The sequence below is a fragment of the Manacus candei genome, unplaced genomic scaffold (genome assembly GCF_025592945.1).
Source record: "Manacus candei isolate 608988 ecotype Guabito, Panama unplaced genomic scaffold, ASM2559294v1 h1tg000014l, whole genome shotgun sequence".
NCBI classification, from domain to species: Eukaryota; Metazoa; Chordata; class Aves; order Passeriformes; family Pipridae; genus Manacus; species Manacus candei.
In genome coordinates this window covers 76,445,581-76,459,886 of record NW_026138062.1, presented here as the reverse complement: position 1 = coordinate 76,459,886, position 14,306 = coordinate 76,445,581, and the positions used below count along the sequence as shown (strand labels likewise).

The 14,306-nt window shown below is 38.1% G+C and overlaps 1 protein-coding gene across 4 annotated transcripts in view; it reads left to right on the top strand.

The window, feature by feature from the left end:
• EPHA6 (EPH receptor A6) overlaps window positions 1-14,306 on the top strand; it is a 451,959-nt gene that overhangs the window by 320,356 nt on the left and 117,297 nt on the right. For 2 of the 4 annotated variants that reach the window (XM_051779390.1, XM_051779389.1), the window contains exons 7-8: window positions 2,383-2,545; window positions 10,774-10,882. In XM_051779390.1, the coding sequence (XP_051635350.1) occupies window positions 2,383-2,545; window positions 10,774-10,882 (272 nt within the window). Of the gene's footprint in view, window positions 1-1,910; window positions 1,959-2,382; window positions 2,546-10,773; window positions 10,883-14,306 lie in introns of all 4 variants that reach the window. The other 2 variants (XM_051779388.1, XM_051779391.1) reach the window with 2 other exon arrangements.

Here is a 14,306-nt window from a genome sequence, read left to right as displayed (position 1 = left end):
TAGAACTTGATTTCCGGAAGTAAGATAGTCTGGGGGGGGGAAAGCAACTATTACATGGTACAGTGAAATCCCTTAGCTGCTGGTCTGTTCTGTAGCTTACAGTCTAACTAAAAATTTCCAGAGCATTCCAGAGTGTAAAGTCTCTGCACATCTGTGGGCCATGACAGGTCATTTTTTTTGTCTAATTCTTAGATTAACTTTGAGCTGGTAGATAACTTGTCTTAAAAGACTTAGTCTCTTTGGGCAGGAATGTACACACTATGGTCAGCAGCTTCACTACTAAATAAGCTCAAACCTTGTGTTCTCCAAGTTTGCATACCCTTGCCGAGTTCCATGTTATATGTCCCCTCTATACATGGAAGTCCCTGGAATTTGCACATATAACCAGGCTGTGGAATAGAAATTAGTTGCTCATGACACACCGAATGTTAGTGAAATGTCCATGAATTAGTATGGAAATTCCTCTCTATTTCCTTACAAATCTGAGTATTAACCTATTACACCTTTTTTTTGCTCACATACGTGATATTTTTCAAGTTGAAATAGGCTTAATCACACACACAAAAAAAAAAATCTATCACTCTAACAAGTAGGCTTTCTGTCAGAAGAAAATAGATATTTTCTGAAATGCCTAAAAAAAGTATGTCTAAAATCCACTAATTTTTTCAAAGTGAACTTATAGGATTTCAAGGAATTGGGAGAAATCTGATAATCAAAGAAGTAGTTAATTATAGTCAATAGTATCTTAATTATAGTCTCTATCCATAAGATTACACGTACACTTACCTTATTATTTCAATTTAAATACATGTTCCTCACAGCTTCAAAATTTGGTAAGAGCCTGTCGAAAAAATCAACACTTCCTCTTACTACAGTTTTTCAAATTATTTCCAGTGCTTGAACATTGAATGCAATTATTTTATATATTGGTCATTGTTGCCTTCCTTCTGCTCCTTCACTTAACAGAATCATTAAGTTGCTTTTGTGTGTTTGTTTTTTTAATCTGGTTTTTCCAGCCATCTCCCTGTAGGCCTAGTGGGGGAATAGGGATATACCTTCTGCCCTGTGCTAATGTGACTTTCTTACACGACTGAAGTCAACTCAGCATGTTTTATATAGAACTGTTTGTTTTATATACAAAGTTTGTATGTGAAAGTTTCTCACAAGAGGTTAAGAGTCCAACAGAATCCAACTGTAACCTATTCTTCTCCTGGTTATATCTCTTCTGTGAACCAGATTGTTTCCTTCTTAGTGGGTTGGAATTACCCTTTGAATAACTTATACATACTCTAATACTGCTGCATGGTATAATAAATGTATATGGTGCCCTATGGGTGTCACAGCTGGATTATTAAGCATATGCCAAGGACATTTCTGCTCGTTTGTCAGTTTGGAGACAAATCCTGCTCCACTGAAGTAAAGCTGGCCTTAAGGCAGCACATAAAATATTACAAATTACTGATTTATCAAGTGACAGTAACTAATGACAGGGAACAAATGTTCTCCTTCCAAGTCAGTCAGTCTTCCCTCGTATATAAACATCGTCAGCGACCTGTCTAACAAAGCAGCTCTTAGTTTTTGCCCAGCAATCGATGTGGCTGGTCTCTCTGTACTGCAGCAGCTGGTCTGCACTGGTAATTCCCAAGGATCTCTGCACACCATAATTCTCAGTGGTCTCTGTGAGAGTCAGGAATTCTCAGCAGCTGCCCAGGATCAACTGCTAGGAGATTAACGGGGGACTTCGGAGAGAGTGTTCCTCCTTACAGAGCTTGAAAGTGAATTTCATGTCCAACTACACTACAGCTACCTGGAAAGAGAAATTTAGTTCAGCAGCAGTGAAGCAGTTGAGCTGTGCTAGAACTTTACAGGCTTTAAAGAAAAAGTTAATTTTTATTTTCTTTTACCCACAGGTCTACCCACGGATAGCGCCGGCATTTTGGCACTACCTGCGGGTAGAAGTGAGTAGCGGGTATTTGAATACTCCCACGTCTTTACTTTACAGCTTACTAGTATTTCCTGACCTCCTAGTTTTGTCCATTGTGCAGAAATAATTAGCTGCCATTCTAGTTGCCATTTTTTCTGTGAATGTAGTCTTGTACTAATTCCATATTGGTTTGACTACGGTGTAATTACTAACCCAAGTCACAGAGATGTGTCAATATGCAGGATTAAAGAAAAAAACCTGAAATGTGAAAGTCAAGGCCATATCATGCATTATGACTATAGCACAGAATCAAAGTATGCAAATACATACCTGCACCTCCTTTTATAGACACATTTTACACTCATGAGAAGAATATGGAGCTTCAGTTCTGTTATATCATTTTTGCAAAGTTTGTTCAACTCAACTTGATATCATTTCTTCCCTCTTTTGTCCCTCAGGAGCATGAGCAGCTCAGCTATTCCTCCACAAGGTCCAAGGCTCCAAGTGTTATCATCACAGGTCTCAAGCCAGCCACCAAGTATATATTTCATATCAGAGTCAGGACGGCAGCAGGATACAGCGGCTATAGCCAGAAGTTTGAATTTGAAACTGGAGATGAAAGTAAGTTTCACTGAAGGGAAAAAAAAAATACAATAGAAGTAGCATCTCATTCTAAAACAGTGAGACATTGGGAGTTTGAACGGCTGAACCCACACCATTTGCTTATCACAAAATGACCACTGCTGTGTGACAAAAAACAAGTAGGCCTCAGACTCACACTTCTGGATTTATAAGAAAAAACAGAAATTTTAGCCCAACACTGCAGCTGAAGGAATGTTCTCTTCCATAAAATTTCCTTATGGGTCCCTTCAACCTGAGGTATTCTAGGATTCTGTGATCATTTCTTTCCTTATAGCAGGCCTTCCTTTTGACGTCTAGAAATACCCTTAGTCAGGCTTTACTAAATCCAGCAGCCTCATGCAAGATCGCACAACAGTGATGGACTCTTTCCTCTGCAGTTTTTACTGCTCTCAGACTCAACAAATAAAAAAAAAAATGAAAATTTTTATATGCATTTCCATCAACCAGTAATTTGCCAGTAAGAAGCAAGAAGCCTACATGTTCCTTCAGAATTTGCAAAAAGGCTTGATGTGTGATGTTCGTGCGCTAGATTATTTTATATTTAAGTCATTTATCGTCCTGCATATTCAAAGAAATCAAAAACAAGGTATTTACATGCATTTGAGGTAAAATTAGCGTAGTAGATACAACACTAAAACACTCATTAATTAAATTACTTTAATTAACCAATTATGTATACCATGTTTTTCATTAGTGTTTTGGAATTCAAGTTGCTTAAGCTAAAATACAGATTCAAAACTAAATAAGTGCTTCCAAGAGCACCCAGGGATTTGTGTTCCAATTTCACTTCTTAATTTCTGTTTCAAAAATCAATCTGGGATAGATTTCCAAGTGCTTAATGCCTAATTGCACTTCTTAAAATTTTTTGGGTACTTAAGCCAATTGGTTTGAAAAGGAGTTGAGCACTTGTGTGCTTTCAAGAATTTCAGTAGATCTTGATGCAACAAATATCTGGTGTTGGGCACCCAGGGATATAATTGATATAAAAATTAAACAATATTTAAACTTCTATGAGTCTAGTTGTGTTTGTGAAAATGTCACTTGCTCATCTGAACCAGGAAGACTGTGGTTCCAGTGGCGTTTCTCTCCTTGGTACTGCTGATAGAAATATCTCCTGGGAGTGGGAATCCACTCACTCTATCCCAGCCCCATCTCTCCTTCTCAATTCACTAGTACAACCGGGTCTTGGGCTCAGCTGAAAGTTTTGTGATTTTTTAATATACATTCTTCTCAATTATTCTGAAAGATACCAAATAATATTAGACCAGAGCGGACTACTGCAGCTCCCTCAATCTCTACCAATTAGGAACAACTTACTTGGTTAAAATTAGAAACAAGGTACTTTTGCAATTAATTTTTGTGGACTTTCGGTTAGCCAGATTTTAATTAATTTAAAGCTAATATTTTCATTAAAAGACTGGAAAAATAGAATCTTTTAAAAGTCTGTGCTGTTGACAGAAAATTTATCAACCAACAATCTCATAAAAAAATCATTCTCAATTGGCATTAGCTTGTAACATCCTTCAGCTCTCTGCTAATTGTACATGTTACAGAAGAGAAGAATTCCGGGACGAGTTGTAGGTAAACATTTACCCTGTTTGAATATTGACATAATTTGTGGATAGATAATGAGAAAGAGAGCAATTCAAAATGAGCATTTAAGAAAACTTAAAATTAACAGACTAGTTATACAAAATTATTGGCTCATCAGCTATGAGATGTGTATATCAATGTCCTAAAACATTCTGTCCTTGGCAGGACAGTGCTGTCGTGCCTTCTCCCATTTACTGGGTGAAACACTATCTGTACCAGTTCAGTTATATAGGATAAAATTAGATACATCATTAGTGGGAAAACTAAGACATTTTGGTGTGATTATTAATGGTGATGCATGAGGGAGAAAGAAGACCAACTCTGCAGCAGTAATGACAAAAGTTAGTTAATAATGCTGATGTGTTTTTTTGGGGAAACACCCTGGCTTATTGACCCCCAGGCTGAGACAGCCACTGCTTGGGGAGCATGTTGTTGTTGAGCTCTTCTCTTTGATGCAAAGACAAATAAATGAAGCTTTCCAAAGAGTAAAATTTGTACTTTCTTTGTGATCGGAGATGCAGTTACCTAGAATAGTCAGAAAAATTCTCTTCAAGGAAGCAGGGATGCATGAGTGGATGCTGTCAGGCATTTCTGCCCCTGTTTAAAGCTAAGAGGCTGCTGGGATATTTAATACCTTTACAGAGCATAGTAACTACTGCTTTTGACCATTTTATTAGTCCCTCTGTTTCAACACCTTATGGGTAAAACACTTGTAGTAAAGGTGGCAGGGTTTAATACACTCCAGACACACACAGTTACCACTGCTGTGGCTGTAAGTTGAGGTATAACCTCACTTTTATCTATTGGAAGTACCAACTATCTGAATCACCACAAAAAAAGCTCTGGTCCTTCCTAACATAGAAGAAAATTCATTTTGAGAATAAAACCCCATTTGTCCTAGGGCAAATATGCTTTTATCTGTAACTGTAGTCCTCTGGTTTTTTTTCTCTCTCTCTTCTAACTTGCTCTTTATGGAAGACTTTGTTGCTGTTGCTGGTGTTGGTTTTGTTGGATTTTTTTTAAAATAAATGGTTCAATGCTTTTTTTTTTTATTTATTTTCTAGAGAGGTAGTTTTTACTGTAGTACCTCCGTGCCTAGAGAAATTTGTAAAATATTGAATAATTTACAGCTGTTAGGCAGTGAAGTGTTTTCATACTGTAGCTCTCCTGTGCAGGGCTTGTTCTAAAACCAAGCATATTTTCCATGTCAGCCTTTCCATCACTGGGAGAAAATAATCTGAAAGCAAAATGGTTGGCTTGTTCCAGAAGGGACCTAAGGGACAAACTAGCATTTTGCAATGAGGACTAGTACTTGGGCTGAACACAGTGATAACTGTAAACACATGATGATATTTAATCCAAAAGCAAGGTAGATTTGCATATGCTTTAAACCAGTCATATTAACAATAAAGAAATAAACATTTCAGAAATGTTATGGGAATACCTGATTAGGTATTTTATAAAATTGAAGACTATGAAAAAACAATTGGCCTGAAAACCTGATCTTGATGAAACTTTAACTTCCTTACCATAAGCACAGATGGTGACTTTCTTTTATTTCTAGATTCCCACGTTCTTCCCCCTTTTCTCACATCCAAAAAATCTACCTTTAGCTTTTCAACCTCAAAACATGCTGTTTTGGATTTGCCATTGGATTTGATTGAGAACCTTGAGCTCCATTCTTTCCAGAACTCCAAAGATCAAGAGAAGGGTCCAGAATCATTGATTCCAGTAAAGGTCCAATACTGGTTTAAGCACATGCTTTGATTCATGACTTGATAGAGAAGCCATCCCTAGGATTTTTAGAAATACATTGAATTACCAATGCAAAATGGAGATTATGCTTTTGCTTTTTAGAATGCTTGATGTTTTGACAGTAATGAATTTAATTTCTTGTTGGAACAAACAAATCGGCTGGCACATATGTCGTATTTAGAAACTGTCTTGTTGAATCTCTCTCCATGTCTGCTTAGTCCTACTGTTCAATATCAGTCAGCACTGGATGTCTCATTTTAATCTTGGAGTATTTCCTTACTATGTTTTATATTTTCAGTTATTCTTCACATTTGGGTTTGGTCTATCTGATTGCTCTACTATAGGTATCCAGAAGCCCCAGAGACCTCACTTTTCTTTTCCTCTGCATTTCCTAAACAAGAGAGACATCCTTGTTCGGATCTCAAACTGCTTGCACAGGCTCTCCATTATTCCACTGGTCAGGAAGTGAATGCTGGGGGAAACACCTGAAAGAAAGCTTTTCAAGTGAACATGTACCAAAAAGTTTTACATCCTTATGCTAGTGACAGCACTGTCTTTTCATCCTAAACATCCTTTTTAAGATCACCTTTCCTTTGCCTTCTCCCTTTCCCACATTCCCCCTTTGACTGGAGCCAATCAGCTCATTGTAAATGTAAAGGTTACCCTAATGAGACACCGTGTTTTACTTATCTGTTGTTCTTAAGCACTGTTGTTTACAATGCCTTGTAGAGCCATCTGACAGACAGTTCCTGTCTATTAGAGCTCCAGTTCTCACCATCCACACTTATCTATCTTACAACTGCTCACTATTATCTGTCTAGCTGTCTTTCTTGTCACTTTTTTATCTTTAAGTCTACTGGAAGGTCTGCTGCCTGATAGATGTCAAGTTGAAATATCTAAGGGATGTAGCTAGGAGAGAGGAGTGAGCTGTCATTAGGCCTTCCAGGTCTTTTATACCAAATACACAAACTTTTAAAATATTGTGGAGAAATTTGCTCAAAGAAAAGAGCAGAGCTGAAAGATTCTCTCTGTCTGTCACCCTCTTGTACCATGACTAAAACGTCTGCACCATTTCTTCCAGTCTGCCCAGTGAGGAAATGGAGAAGCTTTAGGATATTTCCCTTCAGCCCAGTGAGGAGGGAAAGTGCAGCTTCTCCTCCACACATTGGGATGAAGAACCCAGAGAGGAGCAGAGACAGGGTGTGGATGTCAAGAGTAGCTTGTAGGCACAGAACTGACACCAGACCGGATACAGGAGGGATATCTGGGCATGCTGTCAAGCAAGGAAGCTGGAACCATGCAATTAGACACTTTAAATGTCATTTCAGGCATTTAACCCGAGTTGAGCATGAGGATTAAGGGAAGTGAAGAGTTTATCTGGTTAATAATGTGTTATATACATGCTGCAGTTTTAAAATGAAGTCATCACTTTGACTAATCACATTAGTTGCAGGTACAATGTGTTTGAAGTATTTTGACACCTAAACATTACAGAATACTATTGAATCATCTGCTGGGATAAGTAACAAATTCTCCCTTTTCCTTGTCTTAGGCTACTAATTTTTTAAAGTATGTTTTCTGTCAAAATGAATTTACTGGCTTATGTATTCCTGTTGCACCAGTGCTTCCTCACCCCCTTGTCTATCAACTTCAACAAATGGAGTATGGCCCCATACATGGTATGGCCACATTCATCCCTGTGCTTACAGAGCTACTGATCATCCAGCACTGGATGGATTTGGATGGTGCAGAGTTGGCAGATATGAGACTGCACTGGACAGCATAGAGACAACAAAATATTGATTTTAGCTGTATGAGTACAGACAGTGTTGTCTAAAAATGAGATTCTGGGAGAAAAAAATGCTGTGTGCTTCTGTGATTAAATGCAGTAGTCTAATATGTACACACAAAGACATGAAATAAGGTTGCAGGAACTTGCTTGACTTTGCAACCTATCATAATTGTTTTTTAAACTGAGTTTTTCTGTCTTGAATAATCAAACTGGTTCTGAGGAGAAACATATACCAATGGGAATATGAGGGTCATATACCAATATGCACAGGAAAAATAAGGAAGAAAAAACAGGAAATTACAAAAAAGATTCAAGAACATGGAGACCAGAAGCAATTAAAGCTCTTAGTATTTACAACTTGAACTTCACCTTAAGAGAAGGCTGGAGAAATGAGAAAAGAACAGAGAGATTGAGAGACACACTGAATTTAATCTAGAATGGAAAAATGCTGTAAGAAAAAAAAATGTTGAGCGTCCCTGATTACTGTCTTCTCACTGCATAAATAGTGTTTTATGGAACCTTTTACCTGCGTGTGATAAGTCTGTGTATGTGCATACACATGTGCTTGTATGTGTGATGTTCACTGCACTGTGCCTTTATTGATTTTATTGAAAGATCACTTCAAGCAAAAATAAGTATTTCCATCATTTTACCTTACCTGCCTCTCTGTCAGTTTTTAAGAAATCCACATTTTCCAATTATACTTGTCTGTCATTTGACTTTTTTATCTGACAAGTAAATTAAGGTCATCTGGAAGTTTCAGGTTTGAAAGCTCCTTATAGTTATTTGGCTACTTGAGAAAAACAAATCCTAATGTATTGGACTCTGACATCTCTGCCAACACAGTAAAATACAAACAAAACAACCAGAATGGTCACTTGTTAAGTACTTAAGTCTCAGCTAAAATTCATACTGCTTAGAGGTGGAAAGAACTAAAGCCAGGCTAGAATTTCTCCCCTTCATTACTGTGACTTTGGTTCCTGATAGAAAATATGTATTATTAAATGGATAGATTGGATTCTGTTTTAGCTAGAACTCCAGGAAATAGCATCTCCATCCAGGAGAAATGATCCAGGGCACACGACTTTCTCCATCTCCATAGCTGCAGGGTGCTGCTTCCGACCACAGAGTCGGTTCCTACATTTGCACCAAGAAAGGCCCTGAGTTGTTACCTTGGCAATGAATGTCTGTTGAAGGAAACTGCAGCCAATTTATCTTAGCTCATGGTTTGCTTTTCCTCTGCTGAATTCACTGTTTTTTCACCCATCTTTCTCCTATTAAAAACAAAAAAAGAGAGCTGCAGGCTGTTCCTTCACTTCCATTTTAGAGATGGGCAAGAAAGACTCCTCTGAAACCTTCTCCACTCACAACTGCCAACCGTGCCTGGCTGTAACAATCTTTGCAACATTTAGCACGACTCCCACTAGTCTGAAAATATTCAGCTTTTTGTTTGGAGAGCCTGTTTTTATTTGCCTTGTTACTTGTGGGGCATGATATTTGTTATGTTGTATTTTTCCAACTAAATCTGACTCTGTGGAACATAATACAGCACACTGTAACTCCCATAACATCACTAGATATCATTTTGGAGATTAGCTATTTAGTGAGTATTTGCTACATCATTTATTGGAAAATGTGTATATTTAACTTGTCTACAGAAAGCTTATGACCACAGATACTGAGCGCCTTGTAATTTACTGCCTGTGCATGATTCCATAAAATTATATGGAGAGAAACCTAATGGCAGAAATTTAACAAGTTGCTTTTTTGCTGAAAATTTTACATAAACTACTGTTGTTTTTATTTGCTTTACCACTATTACAAAGCCAGTTTACACTGCTAGTTTCTAAACTCACACAAATATTATTTAGAAGCCAAATGTTTTTCTTGGAAACAGCATTTTACGGGGCTTTGGATGCAATGTGTGCGTTGTATTGGGCTTCATCAACTGCAAAGTGAGAGAATATAGCCTGTTGAGATTTCTAGGCAGCAGCCTTGGTGACTTCCCTAAGCTGTAATCAACTGGTGCCAAAAGAAAGCTGAAGATTTTGCTTATTGAACAGTTTGCAAGTTTAAAATATCAAAGTTGCTTTCCTGACAAAAGTAAAAATTATTTTCTTTTCTTTTTTACTACTCTTGTCAGAGGTCATTGAATAGAATTATTTATTCTCCTTTCAAAACAATGTTTTATTTCCCATGGAAATAGAAAGTAAGAATTGGGTAAATGTCATGTGGTGAAAATGTTCAAGTGTAACTGAGTTCAACAAATAAAACTCTGAAGTCACAAGGCAGGAGATAGAGAAAAAAACAAGCCTAATTCTTTTTCTACTCATGTAGTACTTGGACAGTGAGGACCAATCTCACTGTAAGTACGTACTTTGTCAATGTAAAAAGTTAATATTATGCACAATTTATTAATATTAATTAAAAAAGCAAGTGTCTGGAGACCAGGTGATCTTTTTTAACTCCTAAACATCCTACAAAAAGCAGAGAGAAAAACACGAGGCATAAGAAAATTAATTTTATTTTTTTTCAGCTACAGTGTTGACAATCCCCAAAGCATATTGTGGGAAAACTCTATGCGTTTTGTGTCAATAAAAATAAACACCAGACATTCTGAAGTGTCTGTGAAGCTCCACATTTTTCTTTTTCTGCTTTGCTTCCTCCTGAAGCTGGTTTAGTATCTCTTACATACACAGCTCTGCTGATGACTTCATGGGCCAGGTGGATGGAGAGAAGTTCTGAATTAGATGCAGGATTAAGATAAATAAAGCTATAGATGAAAATGCAGTTTTGTGTCCAAAATCCTGTCATATTCAAACTTAAGTCAACTACAAGTTTCTGATAATGCCAACTCCTCTTTTTAAAAGCCTGTAAACACCTTCTCCCTTCCTCCTGCTTGTGACATGGATTATGGTTTCTCACTTCACAGACATTCTCATCTGATGACCTTGCTAAGCAAGGGGAAACTATTATAAACGATTTGACCACTGAAATGTTTTCACCCATCCCTCAAAACCCCTGGGTGGTGGAGCATTAACCTCCTTTCTTTGTGCTTCTCTTTCAGCTTCTGATATGGCTGCGGAGCAGGGGCAGATTCTTGTCATTGCCACTGCTGCTGTTGGTGGATTCACTCTCCTGGTCATCCTCACTTTGTTCTTCCTGATCACTGGGAGGTAATTAAAGCTACAGCGTTCTCATTTAGGCAGGGTCGGAACCATCTAAAACTAAGAATTTAAGAATAATAGTTAAATCATTAAACCACATTTTCAGTGCTGAAATGAAGATTAAACAGTGGGGTGAACACCTTCTTTGGGTCGTACTCACAGTTCTCTCATGAGTGCTGTTTCCCATAACGACTCAGTTTGGGCAGACAAGCAACTATGTGAAATCAGGAAATAGCTTGGATATTTTAAAAATAAGTTTCTGGACCTCTTACCTCCAGAGTGAAAATTTAAAAACACATTGTACCTGCTGCACCTTCAAGGCTCTGACATTACAAGAAAAAAAAAAAAAGAAAGAAAAAATTCCTACAATATATTTTATAAAATCTCATAACTGTAAATTGCAAAGCTTTGGAGGGTGCAACCCTAGGATTTTTGATGTCTTGGAATTGGCAATGTAGCTTGCTAAATACACTTGAATGGACCATTTTTTATTACTTTCCCTATATTAAATTTGTAGGACAAACCATACAAAATTATGCACCTATTTTATATGCACATTTCTGCATCTCTTAAGATAAAAAGTAGGAATTATATTAGAAATTAAACTAAGGAATACTATACTCTGAAACACTAGAATGATTCTTCTGCTTGTGGTATCACTGGCAAACAGAAAATAGTTTCCTAAAGGTCCTGTTTTATTGCTTTCTGGCTTTTTTTTTTAAAGATTGAAGATATCCCAATTAAATCTGTGTTGCAGCAGTACTGCTGCACTGGCAGGGGAATTCACCAGTCTGGACAATGTGGGTTTTTTTATAACTAGCCAACTCTTGTGCTTACAATTCTTTCAATGCAGTGCCCTTTGTCCGCCTTTCTTCAGTCGATGTGTTGATTAGGATCAAATAATGACATTATGCAAATTGGATGAGGAAGCATTTTGGTTTGAGTGGCCAGATGCCGAGCTGAATTGCACAGTGAAGGTTTTAAGGGAACTCACAAATTCTAACTGGACATGCTAAAAAAGACATGTGTAGGTAGGAACACCAGTCCTTGCTGGAGCTCAGATTCCCACAGGCACAACTCCTTCCAGGGTGCCTTTTTTCCTTTTTCACTAAGCCTGGGGTGTTTCCTGCATGATTTCGGGACTTCACCTGCTTCCACCTGGAAGCAAAACAAAATTTAAAAGGACAAAGAGATTATGATCCCATCTCCTCTGTGAGACCTGGGAGTTTGTGTGGGCTCTGACTCCTCTCTGTCCTTTTTCCCTTTCACTCCTTCAGACACACAAAAAAAGATGCTGGAAGAGCCTCCATGTGAGTAGGATTCTCCATGGAGTTTCCTTCTTACCTGGCTTGGGGACAGAAAAAATCCAGAGTTAGGAAAAGATTCTGCACTCCCACTGTCCTGGTTTAGGGTCTATGTTTACACTGCCAGAAAAGATGTTACACTTCAATCTTCTGAATGTGATAATGGTCATCAGAGACAGGGCTGATATTAATGGACTGTGTGGCACTTTTAAATTTGTAATTATATTTCTGTTTTGTTGGTATAGCATTACCTCTAACTTGAAAAGAAAGTGAAGTTCTATCAGTGTAGGCCAGAGGTTTTATTTGCAATACCTCAGCAAGCACAGTAGCTGTCATTATGTGAATTAATGTTCTTTCTGCTAAATAATAAAACCAATTAAGTCTAACTTTCTGTTGAACTTGATGAGAGCAGTTAACCTTGGAACATACTGTGACCTTAAATAATCTTAGAAGCTAAGTAAATATTCCTGCCATTACTACAGAAGCTGACAAACAGCAAGGTCTTTCAGAAGACAGAGGAATTATTTAGACAAACTTCCGGAAAAAATAACCGTGTGGAATCCTATTGTGAAATCCTGAAGCATAACTCAAACACTTCCTCTAGAAAAAAAACATCACTAAACTCAGGAATGAAAAAAAAAATATGGAAATGGGTTTCTTTTGGTTTATTCCTCCTGTTTGCCAGCATTAAGGATATCGGAGATTCTCTTAGCTTTCTAATGCCTTACTCAAAGGGACCATTTCAATTATGTAAGATACGAATTCATTTTGAAGTGCTGCTTAAATGCAGTGATAAGAGTGTATTCCACAGAAGACAGAGCAAGAAAATTTTGAATAAATACTCAATTTACTCTAGGACTGGAGGCAAATTTCAGCATGAAAAATGCGACTGGTACCCTACAGATGTGCTCTGCTCCAGTGTTTAGAATTAACAATTTGATGAGCTGTCGAGTCTCCGGGCTGCTGATGAGTCTATTCATAGTAGAGAGGCTGGGTTAAATGAGCACCTGGCTCTGCACTTTGCTGAGTGATTACCCACCCAGAGCAAGCAGGAAGCACGACTGTCAGTCCTAGAGAGAAAAATGAAAGCAGCAGAGACTTGGAGGCACAGGACAGGGGATCTTGGCTTAATTCCAGGAAATGTGATGTTAAAGCTCAGTATGATTCAGTCTTATCATTGCAGAAATTATTCCTCTCCGACTGTTCTGTAGCCAACACGAGCAGAGAATGAGGAGACTCCTCTGCTGGTGATCAATCACTGGCCACTGTAGTCACACTTTGGGGCCACACTTGGGAGGACTGGACAGGGTTAAAGTCTTTCTGTTTGACTGTTCCCTTGGGCAGACACTTGAAGTATAAGAACTCCTATTTAGTGTTCCTGGCACTTGGCCCCCTACAGACCAGTTGTTCAGGTCCTAAAAATGGCTCTGTCATCCTTAGTGGTCACAGCGACTGGTTTCCAATCTCTAGGCTTACACAGAATCTGAGAATCCACTGGTTTGCATTTCCCTCCACGAGGGTACAGAATTTTCTGCCCATTCATCATTACCTGTGTAGCAGTGAATGAATTTGTGAGTGTTCTTATTGTGTTCCAGCAGTTTAAACTAACCATTGAAATGAGGTGGGGGTGTTCACCTGTTTCTCATATCATCATTGTTTGTGTAGATATATTGCCTTTAATTAATGTTTATTTAATTTTATAAGACTGGTAATGTACATAGAGAGGACAGTCATTTTTTTCCAAGCTAGTTTTGGGACTGTATGTCTGTACACTAAATAACATGTCCCCGGGCACTGCTCTTCTCCGCTGGGTTCAGTGCCTCAACAGCCCTTAGACCAAAAGGTTTCCCTCTAAATAATAATTCTTAGGCTGTTCAGAGGGTGAGAGCGAGCTTCAAGACCAAGATCAAATATTTTGTTTTTTTCTTGACTGAGACAGTTGCTGCTACCATGTGACCCTCTAAATCAGCATTAACAGGTTGGCAGCATTCAGGCTGGGGGAGATTTCATTACCAGGAACCCAAAAACTTGCCATGTGGCAGTTTTCTCCAACATATACCCTTGCGTTGTCAGATATGGTTGCTGACAATTCACGAACTTCCACTGAGTTTTGGGTTGTTTGCCAAGGA